Consider the following 27,009-nt stretch of genomic DNA (forward strand, 5'->3'; position numbering starts at 1 on the left):
GTCTGCTTGCTATATGCATGTTCTATCAGGCAGGGGCTGTATAGCCTACTGCAAGTGCTGACACTGTCAAATTAGCCATTGCTGTTTATAGGTTTTTTTTTCCCAAAAACCTAACAGGCAGCAGCTGACAATGAGATTTTCAGTGGCAGAAATGTACCGAGTATCAATATAAGGAAATGATGGAGTATCTTTTGTGCTGTTTTTCAGACTGCTCTGCAATGACTACAGCAAGATATAGGCCTACCTGGGACTTGGTACTTGACCCATTAGTGTCCTGCAAGCTCTGTCTTGGTGAATATCCTGTGGAGCAGATGACAACAATAGCACAATGCCAATGCATCTTCTGTACCCTGGTGAGTTTGCTTTTTTATTAAGCATAAAAAACAATGCACAGTTTTAACTGCAGAAATCACATGTTTCTGCTGAGTACTTGACACAAATGCTAGCAAGTAAACTTTTCTGTTTTCCTGTGTTTAAAAAAAAAAAAAACCAAACCAAAAAAACCCCAACAAAACCCAACAAACTGCTGTATACAGTTACCTCCTTAGCAAGGTTAGTCATATTTTCCCTTTTATCTATTGGTGGCTTGGGTTTGGAGGTTTTTTGTTGGTTGGGTTTTTTTGCTTGGTTTGCGATTTGTGGGGGTTTTTTTGTTTTTTTTACCTTTAGCCACAAGTGTTTCTGGAACAGACCCATGTACACACTTGTAACTAGGAAAGTATTTAATATATTATAGATTCTAATTTCACTCTACCATCATTACAATCACATAACAGGTTTTCATTACCATATTGCACAAATGTGTGCCTAGAAGAACAAGAATCTTGTCAGTTAAGTATAAAACACTATTTGGTGAACATAAGTGTAGTATGTAGTAAAGATCATCACAGTAAATTGGTATTGCTAATTTACAGAGAAACAAAAGTAGTAGTAGTTTTCCACCTCTAATGATTTGGAATGAAAATGTTAGATCCTTTAATTTTACGATGGGTTCAGGTACACAAAAAAGTCTTTAACCATGGTTCAGCAGTGGAAAAATTACAGTAACATCAGTAAGAATATTACTTCTGGGATACATGCTCAAAGACTTTAACACCATGTCCTAAACTCTTGAGAAATAATAGGTTCAGACACGGGATCAGGTGATATTTTTTTTTTTTAAATTCAAAAGTCCTTTTCAACAGAGTTAGGCTTTTTGTGGGTTTTTTGTTTTTTTTTTTAATGTTGAAGAGCAAGGATTTTTTAAGTAGTCTTTTTCTTTTATTTTTCTTCATGGAAATATTACCATTTTTTAAATAATAGAATTTTTTCTGACGGTTATTGAGAAGCTGTAGGGGGTTGCCAACAGAACAGACAGCTCCTTTTTGTTGCTTACTGAAAACAGAAAAAAAGCAGCAATGCAAACAGCTCAGTTTCTAATACATGTAATATTCTAAAATCTCCAAGTTGTCGCAACCAACTTTAACGTTGATGTTCCATGGGAAAAGAGAAGGTTAGTACACAGGCCGGTAAACAGGTACAATCTGTTGCAAACACTATGCCTGTCCAATTAAAAAATAAGTATTGCTTTGTTATGCATTTTGAAAGGAGTGTTTGCTCGAGCATGCAAAAAGTATATAAAATAATAGGCTTTGTGAAAACTGTTCTCTACTGCACAACGGGTAGTTCTGGTATTTACAGCTGAGTTTTCTGTGTCTCCTCCTGTTGCCTGGATGCAGAGAAGATTTCAATTTCATTTTTCAGTAACATTTAAGTGGCAGCAGAAAGGCTGTGTTACCAGATACATCTTTTCTTCTCCACCTTGTTCCTTCTGACTTTTGCCGCTGTCACTGATCTTCCATTTCTTCTTGGTAGAATATTGTTGCTGACTGTTACACTGTTTCAAAAGATATAATCTGTTATAGATATTAAAGATGTAACCTTTGATAACCTGTTCTTAGGACCTGGCATAAGTAAACTTACTGTGGTGACATTGGATTCTTGTGTCAAACTCTATTCAAATGAAATCATCAGTCCATGTTTACCACTTGTATTTGATTGTCTTGAATTCAGCTTTGTCCTGTTCAAGCGAACCAGCGTACCTTGTCTGCCTTTTGTCTGCCCTTTGTATGAGCTTCACTACAGTGATGTTTGAGTGCCCTGAAAAAATAATTTACCCTAAAGTTTTCCCATGAATTAATAAGAAATAGTATTTCCCTTGCTTTCATTGATGGTGGTGGGGGAAGAAATAAGAATCAATCCCAGTAATTGCAAGAGGGAATAGCTATAAACCTGTTACAGCTCTGGAATTCAGTATGACTGAAACCCAAGGCCTCCATCTGTACCTTGTGGGCAGCCTGCAGTTTAATAAATTGCCTAAGAAAATCCTCCTGTAATGAGGCAGGCAAGACTGCTTAGCCCATTGGCAGTGGTTAAGGAAGAGTGTGACAACTATGCACCGATTCCCTCACTGTTGTTCCTCCAGAAACTTGATGTTTTTGGAAATAATCATCGCAGTCCTCAATATGAACTGTGTTTTGTAAACAGCTAAATTAGAGTTATTGAAAACCAACAGGGGAAAAAAATAGACTCCATCCAAAGTCTTGAGTCAAAAGGCTATGTAGTGGACTGCGTAGTGGAATACGTAGATCCAGTGCATTATACTAGGATAAGTGGAAATATAATTGGAGAAATATTTGACCATCTCTGTTTTGTTCTTGATGGACCAATATATAATTTTGTTGTGGCTTCATCTTTTACATAAATCCTCTGAGGTAACTGATAGCCTCTGCAGTGATATGAGCAAAAAAGAAAAAGGGATGTCCGTTACAAGTGTGAAAACTATTTTTGCTGCACCTTTTGCTCCTAGCTCTAGCCCTTCTGTCTAAATCCCAGCAAGCTTAGACAGCGTGAGTATACATTACAAAGAGATCTTTCAAATGCAGTGCTACTGGTATGTAGACAGATCAATGTGCAGACTTCTCAATCTTACAATATTTCTGTCTGCAAGTCTTCACTCCTTTATAAGCATAGAAGTGCTGTGGTAAAGATCTCATGAAGGATTGTCTCTTCCCGACATTTATACAATAACACAGCATTGCTATTCAGAAATACAGAATGGGGACACTGTTTCCTTTTGCTCTCTGGCAGAGCTGTGCATGGATTGAATAGAGCAGACTGCCACTCCTCTGCTGATAAGGCATAGACGCTACAATTTCCCATCGTACTATTTTGGCAGTTGTGGCTATTAGTACAATACTCCATTATTGTTTTTATCATTATGATCGTTAATGCGCACACAATGCTGTGAGCGCTCTTAAGTTTTGTATATCTCATCCATTAGGAATGTATCCGTTGTTGGATTGCTTGAGGTACCAGAGGACAAAAGTCTAGAGAGTAGAAAGGAAAACAAGCTATCTGCTGTTGGCTTTTTGTTTGGTTGTTTTTCCGAGTATTGTCAAAGGGCAAACTAATATCTCTTTTCTTCTGGAATCATGTCAGCAACAGGACCAATGTTAAGTGTGCTTTTCAAATTTTGGACCAAAGTGCTTAAATGTCTTGCTTTTTATTAAATCACTTTTTCCTACTTAAATAGCACACAGTAGATAGCTAGTAGCTGTAAATTTCAAGATAGTCACTTAGTAGTTGCTTGCCCCAGGAGAAGTAATCGATTTTTCATGTTTTCTTCAGAAAGCTTTCCTTATGGCACTTACCTCCTTATGGAAGGAAAGGGATAATAGAGCCAACAGAGCATCACTTTTTTTCTTTTTGTTTAGTTTTGTTTTCTATCAGTTACTGCACCAAAATTTTCCAGTTATTACTTAGCCTTTGCTTTTTCGGGGTGGGGGGAGATAGGGAGGGACCAATTTTAGTCTAATTCCTGCCTGAAATTCTGACCATTTTAAGACACATGAGAATTTCATCATAGATTTATAAAAGACAGGATGTTCCCTTGATGTGTTGCCAATTGTATATGTACTAAAATTACAACAGGTTTTGTTCCAGTTGATATTCTTGCATGGAAGTCCATCAGTTAGTTGCTGAAATGTGCTGTGATTTAGGATTACATGTATATGTGTGCGCACATATAATTTTTGTATATATAAGCATACACATAGAAGTGCCAAATAATGTGTTGCAAGTACAGTGATGCCACTACTCTTACTCAAGACAGAGTAAGCTCCTCTTGGCTTCACGTTAGATCATTCAGTCCCCTTCAACATTTCATGCAGTGCTGATCATTCTGGTATGGGAGGATTCATTGCTTACATTTCTCAAACTTAAAAAGAAAATCAGTGAAATAGGCAGTCCAGACAAGCAAATATCTAGAAGAAATATGAAGCCTGAGAGAGAACTTGTGTTTGATGGAAAAAACTATTTTGATTATTCATCTGCAATCCACCTTCTTACTGCTGGACGGAAAGAGTGCTATTCAGATACGTGAGACAGAGGTCCTACAATGAAAAGAAAATAACAAAACTAATGTTAAGACCTACCTTCCGCTCCTTGTTTGTGATTTCTTATTGGCCAGTTGTGGACATGTAGATCAGCTTCGTGGTGTTTGAAACTAATACTTCTATGCCAATTTTGTATCTGTTTAGTAGATACCTGTACTTTGATTCTTACCTTAAGCCCTTGAGACAGCTGTTTAATATTCCCTGGAGCTTTAGGTGTCCCTCTGAGTTTGGTAAAACTGTGATTTAAGTCTATATCTAAGTGTATTCTGTCTCAAGTAGCATGACAGTGAGATAGTGATAGAACTCTCCTATCACTAGTGCTACTTAGCCAGGATTACTGCATTTGCTTAATCATGACTGTTCATACATGTCTACTTAATTCTAGTCATTCCCCTAATTGAGCTTCTTCATAGGCTGAAGTCCTGAAAGGAAGGGAAGACCCTATGATGAGCAAGGCAAATATCATTAGCCTGCCTGTAACTAGCAGCAGGCATCTTTTTTTTTTTCTTGTTGTCATGCTTGATTGGAAGCACATAAAGCTTTGCTGGCCTCTAAGTTGAAAGGCAGGAAAAAGCAGGATTTACTTAGTGTTCTCCCTCACCCCAAATGAGGCAGCATCAGCTTCTGCTTCCCCTGGGGCAAGGCAGATACCAAGGGCAGTGTGGATGGGAGCAGGTGGGCTTGGCTACTTTCCTCATCCACCACGGTTTGTTCCTGCTTGCCAAGAAAAACCTGCCCTAGCAGGACAGCACTGGGCTGAGGCCAGGCTGTGCCCTCCTCTACCAAGAGGAGATGTCCTGCTGGCTTTGAAACAGGAGGGAGGGGGAAACCTAATGGCTTGTGAGGTTTTGTAGAGCTCTGGGTACTTCTTAGCAGCTCTGGTGTTTTCCTGTTTCCCACCAGCTGCTGGCAAAGCTTAGAGCTTGCTGGTTGTGCTCACTTTCCCCAAACCTTAGCAGAGAACTGATACTAGTATTGACATGTGATGTGTCAGTAGAGGCTTCATGGTTAGAGGTCACTATGTGTTTGCATAGCAATTCATATGGCTGTCCGGGTTCTGACTTGTCTTGTAGGTGCTGTGATGACAAAACTCGCTGCATAAATAATAAACTTGCCTATTTGCAGAGTAATTAATGTACAGTTGGGAACTGCAGAACCCTGAGTGAAAACTAAACTTGATCCAGAGCCTTCAGCTCTCCCCTCTCCTGTGTGACGTTACTAAATGAGATTAACATTATCTGTCTTCATCGGGGTGTTGGGAAAACGAGTTCATTTTTGTTTGCATAATGTTTTGCATGTGAAAGTGAAAGGTCCTTTGTTTGCTGCAGGTGTATTGTCCTCCCACTCAGAAATATTCATTCTGTTCTGAAATAGAATAATTTTTTTCGAACAACCATATAAGGGAAGACTAAATTTTTTTTATTGTTGTTTTTGTCTCCTGAATGTTTGAGTTTCATCCTGCATATGTTGGCATTTGAAAACTAATTTCTTTTTGTAAATTTACTCTGTGTTTCTACCAATTGCAGCCCTAAATAAGTGAGAACAAGCAGCTTATACAAGATAATGGAGGGGTAAAAATCCAACATGAAAAAAAATGTTTACATACATCCATTTGAAATATCTATTCTAAGATAAAGATATACACGAACTGCAAGATATTATCCTTGTCTCATTTGGCCGTTTCCTGCTGACTATCTACTGATGTGAAAGGTTTCTCTGAAGAAAAATTGTTCATCTTCTATATACTTTACAGTACACACTCATATATAAAAGTGTATATAAACTCCCTCAAAAAAACCAACCCACCATTTCAAAGGATAGGCAGCTGTAAGTCTTCATTGCCTTCCCTTTCTCTATTAAGACATTCAGCTGGAAACAGGCACTTGTTTTTCAGGTTCATTTAGTTCCTGTTGCTTGGTTCTGCTTGTGATTTCCGCAGCCACCAATTGCTGTATCTCAAAGGATATTTGCCTTAGTCTAATATTTCTCCAGCTGAAGAAGTCAGCAGGGCTCCTCTTTCAGGGATAGCTCTCACTGAAAATACCCGCATCCTTGATGATACATACATTTCTTCTTGCCTCACTTTCATCATTTGTTGACTGATGGCCTGGTGCTGACACTTGCCTGTACTCAAACTGGCACAGTTACTCTGATGCAGAGGGTTTGGAGGCTGCACTCAAGCAGAGGGGTGCTGTACCTCATCCCTAATGTGAATATCTTCTCTGTGAGTTGTTTGCATCAGTTAAGGAGTGTGTACTAGGGACTGCTGTGATATTTGGGTGTACTGTCAGAAAATATTTGGGCAGAGATAGAGCCAAAGCAGCAAAATCTGCACTGCTGTCCATAGACTAAATCCGCAGCCATCTTTGCACTAACCACAGTGGCATTTGCAATGGGTGAATCTCTGCTCCTGGGAGGCTGCTGGCCATTTCCCATCCTGAGATTCTACCAGCTGATGGGAGCACAAGGACTTTTGGACAAGACCAATTTTTACAGCTCAGGAAAGGACGATCAGATGGTTTGCCCTGAGACATGGAAGCACATGGGTCGCATTTATCTTCCTCAGCCAGGACACCGTTTGGCCATCATCCACAGGCAAGATGATGTGACTGGATTTAGGCTTAAAATATAGGCTTTAGCAGGGCTGCAGAGCAGCTGGTGCAGTCTTTAAAAACTGACAGCGTGGGGGGGAGGAAAAGACATTTACCCTTGGCAATTTTGAACAAAAAAGCGTCTTTAAAAAGAGGCCAAGTGTTGGACAGGTAGAGGCAGGAAACCTGTAAAACAGAGCTTTTTCAAATTACTTGCCAGTTTGGGGAAAACATTTATCACCTGTGACATTACCCATGTCTGGTCCTGGCCAAGGTCCTGTTCCCAGTGCGTGCCTTCTTGTTCACAGCATAGGAAGCCAAATTTGGGCACTAGATATTTCCCTTTTGCAGAGCTCTGGAGAGCCTTGCAGGTGTTTGTCTTGAACAGAGTGAAGGTTTTGTATGCCTGTGTAGCATGATTTTCATCTCAGCAACAAAATAAAGGATATAAAGAGCAAACGTGTAAGAATGTTCTGCGTTACTGCTTTCAGATCGTAGATTTGATGTACTGCGTGTCAAGACAAGTGACTGTTTCCTCCTGTGATTTATTCTTAAGGATGATGAATCAGCTGCAGGGTTAATGAAAATTGGAATTTTGACAGTGAAGATTTCTTTGAAAGCAGACTATTGTCTTCGAGAAAATGTCTGTAGAAGTGGAGATGACCTATTTTAGTTCAAAGTAGAATCACAAACATTAAACATCTCTCTAATGTGCATCTGACTCGGAGATCTAGGTGGTTTGTGACGTTGAATATAGCTTCTGTTCTTGGATTTGGTCAGTATAGCTGAGAGTATACCTAATAAAGAAAAAAAGATGACTCCCACAGTCATGTGTATGCCTCAAACAGAGCTTTGTGATTAAGTATGCATAGATATTTTCCAGTAAAACACTTGTTAACCAAGTAGGATTAGGGTGATACTAAAAAGCCAGATTGTAGATCTGCAGTAGAAGAGAATTGTGCACAGTGCAAGAGTATTTCTAAGTTGAGCCCGTGGTTAAATAAGAGTAGATTTGAGCAGTATTATAACTACTACTTTACACAAAAAGACCACATAGTAGGTTTGAAAGGAGCTTAAAAGCTCTCTAAGAAACCTACCTACCTACATTTTTTTTTCTTTTCTCTTGCATGCCCTAAGTGTACCATGAAAATTTGGCAGAAAGTAATTTTCTTTTTCCGTGAACCACTGAGATTAAAAGTGCATTTGTCTTATCACCAGATGAATGTTCCTCTTGCTTTTAGAAGGATCCACAAAAATATTAAGAAAGTTAGTATATAACAGTTATATATGGCTACAGGAATTCCTACTTTTCAGAAACAGGGAATACTCGGGCTCAAACCTTATTCTATCATTCTTCCCTCCTCTCCAGAGAATACTCCAGCTGTAGGCTACTTATTTTAGGGGAGTTTTTCCTCTTGAGATTGTTCAGCTTTGTCTAAATGGAAAGTCTGTCTAGAACACGATGTTTTCTTCAGGGGAGAGGTCTCTACTCCAGAGTGAATTTGTTGTTTGGACTAAAGCGAGGCGGAACTATTATTCCAGGAGTATTAGCCTCCACCTGAGACATGGACACCTGAATTCATCTCTCTGATTTATTTGTAGTGAGACACATTCACTCACTCTCATGTACTCTGTCTCCCCCTGCCCCAGTGAGTATTGTACACTGCATCACTATTTACTATTCTAATACAAAGCTAAAAATGAGCACTGCATCCTGTTACCTGAAAGACTTACAGACAATGTGTCTGCCGTGATAAATACCTATTCACCAGACTGACTGCAGAATTAGCTTAGTGGAATTAGCACAGAGCAGTAGAATAACCTTGGTATTATGCTGTCTTCTGGCAAGAAAAGATATCACCTTCTCAGTATTCATTTCTGATTAATGTAAAGAAAAATACCTGGGGTGCAGAACATAAAAAAAAAAAATTTACAAAATACTGTCAAAAGCAGTTGTTGCAATATATTTCCTCATTTCTTATTCATCTGTGTAACCTCATCACAGAAATTTTGAGCTTTGGCTTAGTATCCTTTTAGTACAAAAACTGCCTGTAAGCCAAACTGTAGATCTGTAGCTACAAACCACTGCTAAATAAGTGCTTCTCATTCAATATCCTTTCATATTCTTCATATTCTTTCCCAAAATGTAAGGCCAAAAGGAATCATTACATTCATCCAGCCTGATGTCACTTGTAATGTAGACCATAAAATACCAAACAGCATTTCCTGACTCTTCATGTGGTTGAATGCAAGTTTATATGAATATGTGTGTGTGTATGTATATATATTTTTAGAAGTTCATATAATTCTGATTTGCAGATGGTATAGAATTTGCTAGACTTTAGCAATTTAGTCTACAAGTTAATAATCATCTTTCTTGGAAACATTTCTTGTTCAGTTTGAGATTTTGTCCCACTATTATTTTCCATTTCCCATCTTTGCATTGAAACTTAGGTCCACTAATTTTAGAATCAGATTTTTTTGTTAAAAAAAGTCTCCCATGTTCAAAAAGCACATTAGCCCTTACTTGTGTCCCTGAAGTGGGGTACAAAACTCATAGTGATTGTCTGCCCAAGGTGAAGTGTTGTTTTCCTGGTTAATATTTGTGCAAAATAGCAACTGCCTTTGTCTACCTTTACTTTAATATTCACCTTTACCAAATGCATTGTAAAAAAAATCGTTCCTTCTCTATTTTAGAACTTGGTAAATGCTAGATTTCTTTTCTTTTATTTCTTCTTTTTTCCATTTCAATTTTATCAGTAAGTGTTTGGGGTTTTTTTAAGCGTTTTACCAATACCAGCATGCAATGATTTTCGTGAAGTGCACATTTTGTTTCAGGATGGCTGTGGCCTAGTGCCAGCACTAAAATACTTTTAAGGTTTTAAGAAATAAATCAAATGATACGGTGATGATATTCTTGGCTCTGCAATCCTGTCATGGTTTTTTGGCCTTTCCAAATCCGTTGACTTATTTATAAAATTTCCCATATGACTTGGCACTTGCATCTGCAGCATTAGAATAGTCAGAAATCTGCATTTTGACAAAATCCACCTAGCAACTGTTAAGAAAATAAGACAGGATAATCTTTTTGCCTGCCTAACTCTCAAAGAAAAGATGATATCCTGAATAGCCATTCCTTGTCACCTGCGTTAGTAACGATGACTAGTAGATTTGTTGTAGCTTTTCAAGAAGGTATGCTCTTGTATTTTAAAAAATGAAGACGTTCACCAAAAATATCTTCAAGTGTTTTTACTTCCGTGCATTGTGTATTGTAAAATTACTTTAAGCACCAAATGAATGCCTTTTTTCTGTCGAAGTAGATGGTAGATAAATGCTGTCCCACATTGAAACAATGAAAGTCAGATTCCTTCTTATAAATTATGATGGGTTTAGTTTGGTTTTGGGTGTCAGGAGAAACAAGTCAAAGCACCATCATCAGAAATAGACATAATTGTTGCTCAAATTCTCCTAAAATAAAATCAAAAGCTTTGATTTTTAATCAGAGTTTTAATTCTTTATATTGAGATTTTGCTGTGGCCTGTGCAAGTTTGTTAGAGTTAAATGCAGCAGAGTAAAATTACCTGTTACAGTTTGGAAATTAGGCAAAAAGTAACCATTTTGATTCTCATAGGGTATTTTGATCTTTATAACATTAAACAAAATTATGTGCAGCAGTGAATATACCTTTCTGTGTGGCACAATCCTTGATGTACAAAGGTTAGAAGTACAGCTCATCTTGCAGACCTCTAAATATTAGGCTATACTTTGTAGCTTCAGAAGGGAAGTCATTCCTTTATTAGCCATCTATCTCTGAGGCAAAAAAGAAGTGTAGTAAAACCGCTGCTGAGTTGGGCTCTCAGTTGGTCCTTGTGAGATAATGGATTTGGGCCAAAACTCCTCAAAGGCTCGTGCCTTTTGTCATGGGAACAGCAAAGGACAGTAGGATTCTCGGATTACCAGGTGAAAGAAAAAGTCATCCAGACACCAGAAAGGACAGCAGCAATGTTCAGGAAGAGGACAGTGCAGGGATGCACAAGGAGTGTGCATACACAGGGAAAAATGCAGGTGAAATCTTCGAGGGAGCTAACCGGTCTCCTCTGACTGATCTTATGATGTTTGGCAGCAATTGGGGCATGCAATGCATCTTGACCTGCAGTTTATATAAACTTATATAAAGTTTTAAATATAGTTGATATATACATGTGGTTTATATATATGGTTTATATAGTCTATATATAGTTTATATATAACACATATGCTGTCCAGTGCTTTGCTTTCCTTTGTCTACGGGAAATTACAAAAGTTATATGGCAGTTTTCATGGGCTTCCCTGTCTAACATTCATACATGGTAATATATTACAATCTCCTTTTAATTTAAAAATATATGAAGTTGTAAAATGGATGTTAAGGTATAGATCTGTATAGTTAAGGAACCTAAACAACCTTAGTAGTGTCCCAGAGTGCCAGCATATAGTAGCTCGACTAATGACTAAAAACTTACACACTTGGTCCTCTCTTCTTGCTGGCTGGGCAGGTCTTCATTATTCCAGGTGAAGATTGTCAGAGTACAGAAATGAAGTACAAAACTGAATGCAAAGGAAACGTTTCCTCTTATGACGTAATTAATTTAGTAAAGAGTTATTTTTTGTGAAATGCCAAGTCTTACCCTGGCTTCATCATGTCAGACTATATACAGAAGCAGAAATGTACAGAATAACCACCACCAGTTTTTGTTAGGTTTAGAGTATCTCCAAGTGTGACTGACTTAAATAATACTCAGTTATTTAATTACTGAAATACAATGAGTTTTTTTAAATAAACAAGTGGAATTTAGCAAAAGTATTGCTTCAAATAAAAGTAACTTTCCATTGACGCATGTCCATTAAAGGAAGAATAAAGATGCTCCTCAGCGTATTGGTTTTATAAGGGTCAATGTACAACAAGAAGGATATCTTGTGACCTTACTCCAACCTCAGCCCTTAGGTACCTAATTTCAGCTCCTGTTTTCTCTGAGGAATAATTATGTAATACAGTTAATTTTTACACTCCCACATTTTTCATTCATCCTATACAGTGCTTTATTGCCTTAATTGAAAGGCTATGAAGGTATTTTCTTCCAGCATGGGATCAACTACAAGCTGCACAGAAAATGATCAACAATTTATTTGTCATCTTTTTGTAGTTGTTTTGTAATGAATTTTTCATAGTATGTAACTGAGCACCTAATCCTACTGTGTTGTTTTGCTTGCATGCTGGTGCATTTCTAGCACTGTAGCTGGTTTAAAATTTTCTGACACAAGTGGCACATCTTGTGTCCGCTCTCAAGAGAAGCCACAGCTGCCCTGTGCTTCAAATTCTCTTGCAACCACTTTGGATTACTCCTTCTCCCCTTGAGGAATCTTTGTCCACTCAAGACTTCCCCACTCCAGAGTGTTTTATACTCTGCCGATTTTACAGTGATATTTTGTGGCCTCAAGACAGCATCTGTGTTCCCAGAAGGTATAGCTTAAGAAGTTCACTTTGGCTGGGCTGTTTTTGAGGAGGTAGGGGCCAGGGCCACATCAGGGGAAGTGGAAGGCCTTGGACACTGTTCGTGGCAGGAATGAACTGTGTCATTCCTTGGAAGATGTGAAGAAAGGGAAACAAATCAAGTAGTCTTTGGCAATGGTCCCAAACAGGTTGAGGAAGAGAATTAACCACATTAATGATTAATGATGGCAAAGCTCATTCAGCTTGAAAAGTACCTTCTATAAGTGCTAAGTGCTGGCATTAAAAATGTATGCATTTTCATTTTAATCCACACTTGGCGTGTGCAGATGGAGGGGAAAGGGAAGAGCCAGCAGTGTCATTATGGCAACACTAATACATCACTTCAGCTGAAATCGCAGTTTGCCAAGGCACGCAACCTAGGACCTGGTTCTTGCAGAGCTCAGCCTGCTGTACTTGCTGCTAGTGGTTCTCTTGAACTGCTCCACCACCCACCCTGCAGAGCTCTAAGTAAAGGCTTGGAAACCTTCTGCAAGTCAAACATCTTTTAAGTGAACAGTTGTCTTCATTAAACCCCTACTGATAAAGAGGAAGACATAGACCATAATCTATCACATGTGGATTTTTTACACATGTAAAATGTTTAAAGATATCAATTATCCAGTTTCTGGTTTTCTTTTCCAAAAAATAGACCTGTTGTCTCTGTTGAGTAGGAGATGCAGGGAAGGGGACTCTGACAGAAATGATTTGTTATGCTATCAAGGTGGTGGCATGTTGCCACCAGAAAAGCTGTGTAACAGGGCAGCAGAAATTATGTGGGCAGGAAGTGAAGTTTTTTTCTGCAATCAAGCTGCAAGAGGTAAAATCTAGAATAAAATGTTAATATAGGCAATAGGGTCTGAGAAAGGAGCTGAATAGACCTATCGAGAGGCAGAACAAAAAGAGAAGAGGCTGAATGAGTAGACTCAAAGTCTGGACCGTAGCAGCTACAAGCCGCATGCAAAGGGTTAAGCCGGAAATATGCTTGTTGATGGGCCTGTTTGATGGCATGGTTGGAAGGAAGAAGCGGTTTTGTGCTCTGACCTGCAGTTAGGCACACTGGACTCAGCAAGGTCAATGCAGCCCTTTGCCTTCCCAGGCAAGTCGGCGGTTGCGTACCTTTTGCAAGTTCTGTCTGGAAATGGTACTTGAAGTCCCTATTTTGCCAGCTTGCTGTGGAGTGTGTAATCCTTCTTGCCTCCCACCCAGCTGTATGCTGGGCTTGTTTTCTATCTTCATTTCACTCTGCTTTTTGTCTAGCCTTGCTCTTTATTCACGTAGCAGGTAACAGAGAGTTAGGGATCTACTTTCTGTAATTGTCTCCAGTTTGTCACTGCCAGCTGAGATCACAAGCAGGGTGAGAACACCAAGGGTGACCCATCTACTGGAAAGCAGGCCCTCATTTCCTCTTTCTGTGTAGCATCGGGCTGGTGGAAGTTGCATGGTATCTGCAGGGAGAAGGATATCTCTCTCTCCATCACTCCCCTTGCCTCCCCAGCAGACACCGATGTGGTAGCTCTCACCTTGACGTGGGAAGTATGGAGGTGGAGGGGGGTGGTTGCTCTTCAAGAAGGTTTGGTCTTAATTAGCCCTTAGCCTAAAATATACACCTTTCTTCTGTGTTTTGTTGATGGTCGTGCTGTGCACTACTGTGTTAGATGCTACATTTTCAGTTACGACTTGGGTAAAATGCTGTGGTTGCTAGGGGAGAAAAGTATTAGTATTGCCATTATTTATTATTCGGTCCCCATGGAAACTGTAGTTCTTCTGGGAGTCCTAATTCTCACGTTTTGTCTTCCTATGGAAAAGATGTATCTTTAACCATGAAGTTCAGACAGTTATTTTCTAGAAATAGAAGGCAAGATACACCACTCCCTTTTGCTCTCTGATATGCTTGACAGATGTCTGTCTATGGGTAGTTACTGCTTACTAAGCTGCGTTGTGGCTTTCAGTCACATAAAGATTTTTGGAGTGTGGTTAATATAATTTTATCTTGGTGGTGTTTTATTGTTTTTTTTTCCCCTCCTAGCTCCCTGTTTGATTTATCTTTTCCCCGTTATTTTTTAATTTGCTGCATATTTTAAATTGAGGAATAATTACTTGATGGGGAAACAAACTTGCTGTTTTCTATTTAAAGGTATAACCATGGCAAAAGCTGTGAGCATGGTCCATGGTTGTAAAAGGGACACAGTAGTACCTGTTTTTTCAAAGAATTTTGAGTTCTTCAGATTTTCAGAGAAAAGCTGTTAAAATACTGAGTGGTTTATTCTTGGTGGGATAGTTAACTCAGTCTTTGGCTCTCTTACAGTGCCTAAAACAGTATGTGGAACTTTTGATCAAAGAAGGTCTAGAAACAGCGATCAGCTGCCCTGATGCTGCCTGCCCAAAGCGAGGTCATCTGCAAGAAAATGAGGTACACTTTTACTGCAAATAGGTTTTTTTAATTTTCTTTCCAGGATGTTTCAGTGTGTCTTGCTCTGTATGTTACAGCTGCCACTGTTGCCAACGTACATTTTCAATAATTCTCTAAAGGTCAAATATTTTGTCTCCATTTGTTGAAAATGCCTTAGATTATTGCTGTTCCTAATTGGAAATTTGTCTTTTCCTTTTCCTTCCTTCAACAGATTGAGTGCATGGTTGCATCAGAAATTATGCAAAGGTATAAGAAGCTACAGTTTGAAAGAGGTAATACATGTAACACTACCCATTGCAAGACTGTGGGAATGGTATCACTCCAGAGCGATGCCATAAACCAAAATCTGGCTCTGCACATGGTCATGCAGTAGCATTGTGCATTAATTGTTTAGTCATCACAAACCAAACCCCTCCAAAAACCGAAAAATATTGTTTCTGTTCTTGCCTGCATGATTCGCAGAATTGCAATGTTCTGGGAATAAACTAAGGAAAGAAAATTACTATGTATTATATTGTTCTATAACTAAGAGAGGGAGTGACTTCTATTTAAAGCTTTGCTGTTTGTGTTGACTACCAGTATTCTAGGGGCTGAGGAGGTAGACTGACCCCTTTTATGGAGCTCTTGTGATGGCATCTGGTGCAGAATTATTAGGCAGTTCTGTGTGTAATGATAACATGAACCTTATTAATTTTTATGAGGATGTAAGCTGACTGGCTGCCTATGGGGTTGTAGAACTATGTGGCCATAGAGAACTTACAGTAAGGTTTTGCTGCAGGCAGGACCCAGCCTAGAAACCACTGAAGTCATTGGTAGGTTTTTACTGACTTCAGTGGGCTTTGAAACATGAAATGACTTACCAGTGAGCAGCCTGCAAGAAAGGGATGTAACTGTTTAACAGTCTTATGCTATTGTTAATTATGTGGTTACATTAGGGCAGAGACCAACTTGAAATAGAGTCCTAGTGGGCAAGGCACTGTAAAAACAGTTTCTGATGGGTTATACCTGCATAGTATACGCTCTATTTAACTTCAAGTACAACTGAAGAAAACTACATCTCATTCTCAGAAAAGTTTAGTTCAGTGAATGAAAGTGGGCAATTAATTCAAACTCGGGAAACTCACTTTAGTTTGGTGCCTGTTTGTGAAGCAGGCCAGATTTATGTCTAAGTGGGTAGCATAAATTAAAAGACTTCTTTTGAAAATGTGTGTCTTCAAATGCCCTGCCAGTCAACCTCAGCTGGAATGCATTGTTATGGAAGGCCAGCCTTGTAACCGCCTTTGAATTTTGTTCTTTTATGCCCCTTTACAGAAGTGCTTTTGGATCCATGTCGGACTTGGTGTCCATCTTCTACTTGCCAGGCGGTTTGCCAGCTCCAGGAATCAAGCCCACAGGACCCCCAGCTCGTCCAGTGCAAAGCTTGTGACATTGAGTTCTGCTCTGCTTGCAAGTCTAATTGGCATCCAGGTCAAGGCTGTCAAGAGAACATGCCAATCTCTTTTCTTCCAGGAGAAACAAGGTAAAGTATAGCAAAAGATCAAGTATTTAGAAACAAAAAACTCAATCTTTAAACAAACTGGAGTATGAATAGTAAAGAGGCATTTTCCTGATACCTTGTTTTAAAGCTGTTTCCTTCGCTTAGTGCTTTTAATCCTGTATTCTAAAACTGCATATCTCTAGGCAGCCTCACTCCTTGCCACCATTCCTAGCAAAGCACAAAGGAGAGCACCTTGAGCCTCTATCAGCTGCCCTTTTGCCCCAGTGGGAAAAATTATATCCAGGCATCTCATGAGCTTCCCTTCAGAGAAGATCTCGTTGCTGCCGCTATTCTGGACAGCATGAGGGCTGGTAACATCATGCCAGACACTGATTTTTTAGGATACTCTGCCAGTCATCCTAACTGCTGCACATTTGGCCAATGATCTCACATTCTGTTTCAAGCTGTTTCCAGTGGCATACTGCAGCCAGTGAATAAGAAGGGCTGTTGTGCATGTGTTCCACTTAATGTTTGGGCTTTTTCAAAGATTGTATAGCAGTTCAAGGTATCATTAAAGCCATGGCCAGCCTTGGACTCAACTATTCGTAACTCGTCTTCTTTCAAGCTTTGGTGTAACAGATGACTAGCTAGGATGCCGTCATAGATTCATTTAGGTTGGAAAAGACCCTTAAGATTATCAAGTCCAACTGTAAACCTAACACTGCCAAGTCCACCACTAAACCATGTCCTTAAGCACCACATCTACATGTCTTTTAAATACCTCCAGGGATGGTGACTCAACCACCTCCCTGGGCAGCCTGTTCCAGTGCAGGACAACCATTTCAGTGAAGAAATTTTTCCTAATATCCAATCTAAACCTCCCCTGGTGCAACTTGAGGCCATTTCCTCTTGTCCTATCACTTCTTACCTGGGAAAACAGACCGATGCCCACCTCTCTACAAGTTCCTTTCAGGTAGTTGTAGAGAGCGATGAGGTCTCCCCTCAGCCTCCTCTTCTCCAGGCTAAACAACCCCAGCTCCCTCAGCCGCTCCTCATAAGACTTGTGCTCCAGACCCCTCACCAGCTTTGTTGCCCTTCTCTGGACACGCTCCAGCACCTCAATGTCTGTCTTGTAGTGAGGGGCCCAAAAGTGAACACAGGATTCGAGGTGCGGCCTCACCAGTGCTGAGTACAGGGGCACGATCACTTCCTTACTCCTGCTGGCCACAGTCTTTCTGATACAAGCCAGGATGCCATTGGCCTTCTTGGCCACCTGGGCACACTGCTGGCTCATATTCAGCCAGATGTTGACCAACACCCCCAGGTCCTTTTCCGCACAGGAGCTTTCCAGCCACTCGTCCCCAAGCCTGTAGCGTTGCATGGGGTTGTTGTGACCCAAGTGCAGGACCCGGCACTTGGCCTTATTGAACCTCATACAATTGGCCTCAGCCCATTGATCCAGCCTGTCCAGATCCCTCTGCAGAGCCTTCCGACCCTCGAGCAGATCAATAAACCCACACAACTTGGTGTCGTCTGCAAACTTGCTGAGGGAGCACTCGATCCCCTCATCCAGATCATTGATAAAGATATTAAACAGAACTGACCCCAATACTGAGCCTTGGGGAAGACCACTTGTGACCGGCCGCCAACTGGATTTCACTCCATTCACCACAACCCTTTGGGCCCAGCCGTCTAGGCAATTTTTTTACCCAGGGAAGAGTGCACCTGTCCAAGCCATGAACAGCCAGTTTCTCCGGGAGAATGCTGTGGGGAACAGTGTCAAAGGCTTTACTAAAGTCCAGGCAGACAACATCCACAGCCTTTCCCCCATCTACTAAGCAGGTCATCTTGTCATAGAAGGAGATCAGGTTAGTCAAGCAGGACCTGCCTTTCATAAACCCATGCTGACTCAGCCTGATCACCTGCTTGTCCTGTATGTGCCGCATGATGGCACTCAAGATGATCTGCTCCATAATCTTCCCTGACACCGAGGTCAGGCTGACAGCCCGGATCCTCCTTCTGTCCCTTCTTGTAGATGGGAGTCACATTTGCTAACCTCCAGTCCACAGGGACCTCCCCGGTTAGCCAGGACGGACTGCTGGTAGATGATGGAAAGTGGCTTGGTGAGCACTTCTGCCAGCTCCCTCAGGACCCTTGGGTGGATCCCACCTGTCCCCATAGACTTGTGGGTGTCTAAGTGGTGTAACAGTTCACTAACCATTTCCCCTTGGATTGTGGGGGCTTCATTCTGCTCCCCGTCACTGTCTTCCAGCTCAGGGGGCTGGGTACCCGGAGGACAACTGGTCTTCCTATGAAAGACTGAGGCAAAGAAGGCATTAAGTACCTCAGCCTTTTCCTCATCCTTTGTCACTATGTTTCCCCCCACATCCAGTAAAGGATGAAGATTCTCCTTAGCCCTCCTTTTGTTGTTAATGTATTTATAGAAATGAGTTCTTGGTCAAATATTGTAACTCTTGCACATGCTTTTTGTGTATACTTGTCAAGAACTGAACGTCACTAAACTTCATGGCAAGGTAAAAAACTGAATATATTTTCCTTAGTGTTTTGCTTGCTTTTAGTTTTTATTTCATGCTTCAGTTTTTACTCCACTGAGGTTTGTTTTTTCATTATTTTGGAGCATAATGTGCCAATAGTAGTTTGCGCTACCATGCATTTGGAGTTTCATATGCAGTTTATGGATTCAAAGCGTTTTTCTGTAATAGGTTGCCCCTGGTGTGACTAACGAGTGTGTGTCCTTTTATCCTGCCATTGGACAAATCAATCGATCAATCAAGGGTCAGTCCTGTTTTCTAGCAAACTGTTGATTCCCCATCAGTCGTTCTTGTATCTCCCACTAGTGAGGGCTGCAGGCAGCGTCATTTGTTAAGGTACATTTTAGTTGTTAGCATGCATATGGTAGAAAGCTACTCAAGGGAAATAAATATTCTTCCAGTGTTTCCACATTCCTCTGTGCTGTGCCCACTATACGAGCGGACATCCTACAGTTTTGCACAGTCGTGCAAGACAAGAAGAGGCAGTGCTGACCCTATCTCATGAACCATGACTTGTTAGGACAGTGTTAGAGATTAAGAGATCAGCTCTGAAGGAACGGCATGCCCCAAAAACCTCATGGTTCCTGATTTGGAGGGAAATTCCTAGGAGGATCCTCAAGGATGGCAGAGACAACCAATCTCTCCCTGGTGCCCCAGTCTGGAGGAATGTAGTCTGGGCTTGTTGTGCCAGCAAGGGATTGGTTCCTCTTCTTTTCTGAGAAAGAAGAAAGAAGGAAAATGAAAAATTATCTAGATAAACAAAATATTTAGCTGTGAACTAGCTGCTGCTCATCTGATATATTTCAGGACATAAATGTATAATATCTATTAGTATCACTAGGTAACAAAAACAGTTGATAAAATACGTGGTGAAAAAAATGTCCTGACTCTTATGTCAATATTACAGTCATTAAACATTTTTTTCTAGAGGTATGTTTGAAACATAGAGTATAGCCAAAATATCTGAATAACAAACCTTAGTTGAATACCTGGATCTCTACTAATTTCTCTTTGTTTTTTTTTTTTTTAAATAAAAAGCAGGCTTACCTTCTTAGCACAGTTCTTAGAAGTTCTTCTCTTCTTCATGACCACACATATTAATTCCTCACTCTCTCCACAGTTCAGTTTTTAAAATGGAAGAAGATGACGCTCCGATCAAACGCTGTCCAAAGTGTAAAGTTTACATTGAACGGGATGAAGGCTGTGCCCAAATGATGTGTAAGAACTGCAAACATGCCTTTTGCTGGTACTGTCTGGAATCTCTTGATGTGAGTACATGCCATGCGCTCTGGTTCTCAGAAGCTTAGAAGTTCATTGCTTTGCCATCCAGCTCTCTCATCAATCAATTAAATAGTAGCTCACTAGCTTCTGCCCGACTTGGTGGACCGCAACCCACCAGAGCTGATGCTGGTAATTTGATAGGATTTGTATGCTCTGTTTTACTTGTCTGCCATTTATGATCTTAGCACTTTGCATATGTGAATCAGGAAATAATCATTATAAAGTAAAATTTTATGAAAATGTTCATTGCAGTCTTTACATGGTAACTAATGTGTTTGAGGGGTTTTTTGCTTTTTTTTAAATAATATTTCATTTAGTACTGACTTTTCAATGTTCCCCTTCTTGAAGGAGTTACAGGATAAGCATAGCAATGTTCTCAGTCTGTGGAAGTTTATCAGAGAAATTCTAGATTTGGTGCATCACCATGCAGGAGTCTAGCAGTCAGATTTGTGTACCATTCATTGTATTCTGTGGGACAAGAAATAGATCTGACATATGAAAAAGAATACAATGTTCTCCTAACACCAGGAATTTGTCAGTCTATAAGCTGCTGCTGTCATATGTTTATGTTTTTTTAAAATCAGCCTGTTATCGTGCTTAAGGATCAGACTATATACAATATACAACATACATTTCCATGTCATCTGTTTTGTTTTATAGCATATAATGTTTTAGGTTCCCAAAAGCTACTCTGACTATTCAAATCCTGTGGTTGTCCCATTTGAACGCTTTACTAACAGTCCTTAAGTCACAGTCTTCTCATGTGCTCAGTTAAAAAGCAGTGTTCCTTTGGTACTAGGCCTGCTACCTTGTCTGGTTTGCGAAAGGATGGCAGGACGGATAGGGAAATAATTTCTCAAAAATCTGTATTGTCCTTTTATTCTTCAGCTAGTAAAAGGAACCAACTTTGGGAAGTCTGCGGTATGAGTATTCACTTTCCTTTGCTCTTTCTGTATGGGGGTAAAATATATGCAATGAACAGCTTATCTTCTTGAATCCTCGTGCTAAATGCCATACTAGCATTTAAATACACAGCATGAGAGTCTTTGGGAGAAGAATTCCTTGTAGATATACAACACTTGCTCAACAAACCTGCTTGTGAAGATGCTTAACTATAAACAAAGCACTTCGGAAAGGTTGGACCTGGCAATATCCACTTTACTAAGCTTTTATCTTCCTGTCCAATTCCTGGTTATAAGTTCTCAGGAAATAGTATTTTATAACTTGAAGAACAGTTTGTACTTCTGTTTATTACTTACCTTTTCATTTAATATTTTGTAGGATGATTTTCTCCTTATACATTATGACAAAGGACCTTGTCGAAACAAGCTGGGACACTCCAGGGCGTCTGTTATCTGGCACAGAACACAGGTAAAGCTTGGATCTTTAAAAGCTCTGCACAGGTTTACTACTGTCATAGTGCCTTCCTTTGCCTTTCTCACTTTAACACCTTAGGGCAAAATTCTGTGCCAAATGGTAACTGATTTTCATAACAGATTTAAAGAGGGCAGTAGCTTGGAGAGGAACAGTTAGCTCTCCCAGAGAGGACACTCCTTGGCAGAAAGCCACTGGGAACTAGAAAGGGTGCATTTGCAGAGCCAGTTAAGTGCCAATCCAGATATGCTCTCAGTAAACCTGGAGGACAAACTAGGTTGCCACCATCCATACTATTAACCAGAAAGCTCATCCTGCAAGGGATCTTTAGTTCTGGATCCAGAACTGGAAAGGAATTAGCTTGAGTATCCTCAGTGTCTTGCTGTGGACTCCAGTTGACTCAGTCTTGTAGGTTGGACAGAGGGTAACCTCGTGAGCTCATCAGTAGTTCCAAACACAGATTCAAATTGACAATTGCAAAGAGTGTGGGGGATACCTCTGGTATTCTAGATCCAGTCTTGCTGGACCCAGCATGAATGCTGGTAATGGAAGAGCTCTCTGCACTATTTCGATGCGTACAAAATAAATGCCAATATGTGACTTAGTCCAATCTAATTATTGCCTTTACAGTCACTTCAGAGATACAGGGACATCTGGGTGTCTGAGTCATCTCTTCCTAAATTAACTGTGTGCCAGTAAATATCTACCTTAGCTTGAGATGAAGTGCTTTTTGTGAAGTACAGATTTCTTTCTATAAACCCCACGTCCAGGGAATAAACCCCATATCTGGACAAACAGCTAAACTGAAATAAAAGGAGAAGGATCGCACCCCTCTCCCTCCACGTACACCCCTGGCTGCCTGAGCTATGGACTGGTTTTGCTTGGCTTAGCCAATGGTATCTTAGGAAGTGTGTGGGTATATAAGCTTTCTTGATACACATGTAATATGAGGTTATTAATCTGGTATTTGGAATCTGTTCTTAGCCACAGCAGTTAGTGCAAATATGTTTGATAGACAATATATTTGATGTTCTGGTCATTGTAGAGAAAGAAAGTGGTAATTCTCCACCAATCAGGATATAATTCTGCTAAACCCACTAAAGCCAAATCAACATTGCAATTGTTTCCTTATGTTAAGTTCCTTTCAGTATTTATCCAAGGCAAATTGAGGTAAGCCTTTGGTTTGTTGTTTGTGGATTTAAAAAGAATATTTGTTTTGGCCAGAGGGAATGGCTTCATGCTAAGTAGGGCAGCAACTTCTTCAGAAGCAACAGAACCAAGTAGAAAATGTGTAAGTAATACTCAGCAGGCAGTTTTGTTTAAAAAACAAACAAAGAAACCCACACAAAACCCCGCAAATTAAACAACAAAAAAACCCCAAACAAAATGAAACTTAATGAATTCTTTGATGGCATATTGAGGCTGAAAGGAAGGTGTAAATAGATATCTCATAAAAATTTCCAGTAGTCAGTCTGGTCCACTGAATTGCTAACTTCCAGCTTGGTTCTGTCTGACCAGTGCACTCTTAGCCTGGGCTGCAGAGAGCTAGGCAAGGGCATGCTGTCTCCAAAGAGCAGTATGGCCATAGTTGCAGCTCACAGTTTTTAAAGGAGATGAGAATTTAGCTTTGGTTTATGTCTGTGGTAAATAAATGCAAAGATTAGTAAATGGAAGTTGCACCAGATTGCAGCACCTCCAAAAAAAGAATGAGTAATGAGATGTGCACACCTGTGAAGCCGAAAAAGAAATTGCTCTTGGCAAGAAATAAAATTGTTAGGGCAAGAAAGTTTGAGCTCCTTATCCCTGGACAGCCAAAAGCCAAGACTGAAAGAATTTGGTGTAGCAGGAGGCAGTCTGAGGGTGGTGACTGCTGTCCCACAGCGCCATCTCCCGCAACCAGCCTTCCCTCTCAGCCCCTGTCTGAAGATCCCTGGAGAGTGGAATTGCAAAAAGAAATACATAGTAATCTGAATGAGAAATTGTCTGTGGCCAACAAAAGTACTAGTAAATCATCCCATCTATACCATGGCTAATTAAATATTTGCCAGTTAATTGAAGCGGCATATCTAGCCCTGGCTAGAAGAATTCTTTAATGAGTACTGCACTCTAATTTCATTTTGCCTTCTGTTTTGAGGTTTTTCTAGCAGATTAGCATTCCACTCTTGCCCTCGTTATTCAAAATTATTCACAGACACTCTCATGTGAATAAATCTAAATTATTTTCTCAAATAATTTGCAGGCATATTGTTGCAGCGTTACTCTTACGGTTGCCTGTGGCAAATGGGAAACTTCCTGAGGCAATGAACCTCAACTTGAATGTTTTTTTAATAATTTTCCAAATTTAAACTGTGTAGACACTAATAGAGTTTGGCACACTGACAGGATGGGTAGATCTGTGGTCCTCTGTCCATGCTGGGAAGAGGGTGATCAATAAATGTAAATGAAAAAAATGCTTTTAGATAGTTAAGTCATGTCCCCTGAAGCAGCAGGATGAGCTCAGGTCTGACTGCAAAAAGCCATTTGGCATTTGCAGAGTCCTTCTATAGTCCATAGTGTTTGTAATCTGTGGTTGATATTCCCAAGCTTGTGTTCCTGCTAGTGGGAAGTTTGTGGGAGTCTTCCCAGATTCTCTGTGAACAATACCGAAACCTTGACTGATTCTCTTTGGAGTTTCTCCAGCAAAAAGGGGAGCACCTGAAAGTGGAAGTCTCTAACTCTCTTGTAGTCTTGATCCTGAGGTTTAGTATTTATGTTTGATCAAGTAAAAAGTATCTAATCAGTTGCTTCATTAGTTGTTTGAGATATAGCAGAACTCAAAAAGACATATAACCATCTGCATCACTTTGTGTGACGGAACTGAGTTGTATGGCACGGCATGGTTCTGACTGGAGCAATGAAACACGAACACTAGCTCTCTGATTTCACTCATGTTTACTGATCGCAGGAGCTGACTTTAGGGTATACCTGGGGGCAAGTCCTGGCTCTGGTAAGGTCAATGGCATTTGGTGAGATCCTTTGAAGGACACTGATGATGCACTAGTGTCAGCAGAATCTAGACAATTGTTATCCCTAATGCAATGCTATTCCTTTCTCTTGCAGGTTGTAGGAATTTTTGCAGGATTTGGTCTTCTACTTCTGGTGGCCTCCCCTTTCCTTCTACTTGCTACACCATTTGTTCTGTGCTGCAAGTGCAAATGTAATAAAGGAGATGATGACCCTCTACCTACCTAAACAGAGAAGACTGGACTTATCACAACATGTGTTTTGATTTTTTTGTTGCTGTTGATGTTTCCCTCTTGCACTTACATTGCTGTAGCCTTACTTGCCCTGCTCTGCTTTTCATTGACACACAGTCTCGGTTCCAGGAACTGTTGTTACTACTGTTGCGTAGATGAATTGATAATAGACAAGGATGATAATGGAAGGCAAGTTTGGTGCTAAAGGGAGACCATGGATCCAGGTAGCTATCTGAAATGAAGAGGTGATACTGCTAAAAATAATGCAAAAAGTTTCTGTTGCCCTGCTGGTGGACTTGGGACTGTGATGAATGACATCAGCAAAACAAGCTAAAAATGCATACGAATCTAAACTTTCTGCATATCCGTTTGCTTCAAAATTTGGTGTCTTATTCCTGTATATATTTAAGTTGCCTATCATTTAAATCAGATAGTCAACTTAGTGTGACTTTACCATATTTATTACACATCTGTTTTTTGTTAAAGCCATCACAATGTCCTTTTCAGTACATATTTTTCCAAGTATAACAAAATCAATAAGGTGCATATAGGCCATCCTATGCCTTTCTTGAAATTTGGGGAGGCTTGGAGGAACAAAGTTGGTCCTGTTGCCTTCCAGGAATTTTTTGAAGTCTTGTAAGAAATCCGTTTGACTGAAAGCTACATTTTAAAAGTGAGTTGATGAAGCTGTAAGGTTGAGTGGTGACACAAACCTGCTATCCAATCAAGGTTCTTTTAAAAATGCATTGATGGTATTGATTACCGCTGGACCACTAGTGTTTTTCTGAATTGTTATTTTTTGCTGTTGATTAGGGTTCTGCTACACTTACAGGGCTACGTAACTTCTAATCCAGGTATCTTAATCTTTTTATATAGATATATATGTACAATCTTATTTAAACCAAATGTGTAAATAGCTGTGCTATTGAAATATTTTGGAAGTTCAAGATAGCTTGCTTCTGTCTTTAGGGCAATTATTGAAAAATACAGGACTAACTTCACTATTTAGCAGACTCTTGGGTTTTCAATGAATCTTTCCTTTTAAGTATAAAAATACATCAGGATTATCCCTGTCGTTAATAATAAAAATGCCTGGGATATTTGTGGAAGTTGTACTTTACATTTAAACTACTTAGCCCATTTTCAGAGTTAATATCGTATGATGTATGGTGTATGCTTTAATAACAATACTGTGACGAAAAAAATAATCACTTGATTCAATAGCTTTGTGGAATTCACAATGCTGTGTTTCCAGGGTATAAAGCGTGCTAGTCAACATACTATTAATCATTCTAGTTTCTCTTTAGAAATATTTTGTTGAAAACCATTTTGCTCTGATTTTAAAGCCTACAAGAATTTGACTAATAACTTCTTGCCATGAAATATGAAGCACCTGAAACAGTGTATGTCTGTGTGTAGTACTGAAGGAAAACATCCTTTTGAATGGCTTATGGACTGAAGTTTGACTGCGTTTTTTTCATCATCATTTATTTCTGTGCATTATCAATGTACTGAGATGGATGAACATGTTGAAGCCAGGATAACTTTGCATTGAAAATGTATTAAGACCCTTAAATACAACTGCTTCTGGCTGCTGTCACAGACTGGGAATATGTTTTCGTAGCTCAAGCATAAGGAAATAACTCCTTTCTTTATTATCTTTCATTTTATACTGTCTGTCTGTTAAATAAAAAGACTGTAGGGTACAATTTTGAAAAGGGCCACTGTCTTTTTACAAAAGTACTCTTGAATTTCTTCTCCTCCCCCTTCTTCCAAGTTTAATGGTATCCAAATTCAAACTGTGTCTAACCAGAGATTTTAGCTCTGGGAACTGGAGGTTTTCTGCAATTCACTTATTTGGCTTGATTTTAATGACTTCAGCCATTATAACGTGAAGAAAAAGGATAGCTGGTTTCTAGCAAATCTGAACTCCTTGCGATATCTTCAGATTGTTTATGGTAATGTACAGTTCAGATCTTTACTCGTAATATCTGGTTTTGTTATCACAGTATTTTCAGTGTTTTAGCTATCTTTGGTATTAAAAATTGCTTAGTTGTTCAAAAATATCTGTAGGGAAGTCTGGATAGTGCATTCGATCGCTGTTTGCCAGCCCCCAAGGGGT

At 39.8% G+C, this 27,009-nt stretch overlaps 1 protein-coding gene across 1 annotated transcript; it reads left to right on the plus strand.

Moving 5' to 3' along the window:
• The first annotated feature begins 218 nt into the window (after nt 1-218).
• Nucleotides 219-24,882, plus strand: RNF144A (ring finger protein 144A). Its single transcript, XM_059835599.1, has 7 exons — nt 219-353; nt 14,863-14,967; nt 15,179-15,239; nt 16,279-16,486; nt 20,117-20,264; nt 21,559-21,648; nt 24,751-24,882. Exons 1-7 carry the CDS (start codon nt 219-221, stop codon nt 24,880-24,882), a joined length of 879 nt encoding a protein of 292 aa, XP_059691582.1.
• Nucleotides 24,883-27,009: the final 2,127 nt, after the last annotated feature.

This window comes from Gavia stellata, chromosome 2 (assembly GCF_030936135.1).
Source record: "Gavia stellata isolate bGavSte3 chromosome 2, bGavSte3.hap2, whole genome shotgun sequence".
Taxonomy (NCBI): Eukaryota; Metazoa; Chordata; class Aves; order Gaviiformes; family Gaviidae; genus Gavia; species Gavia stellata.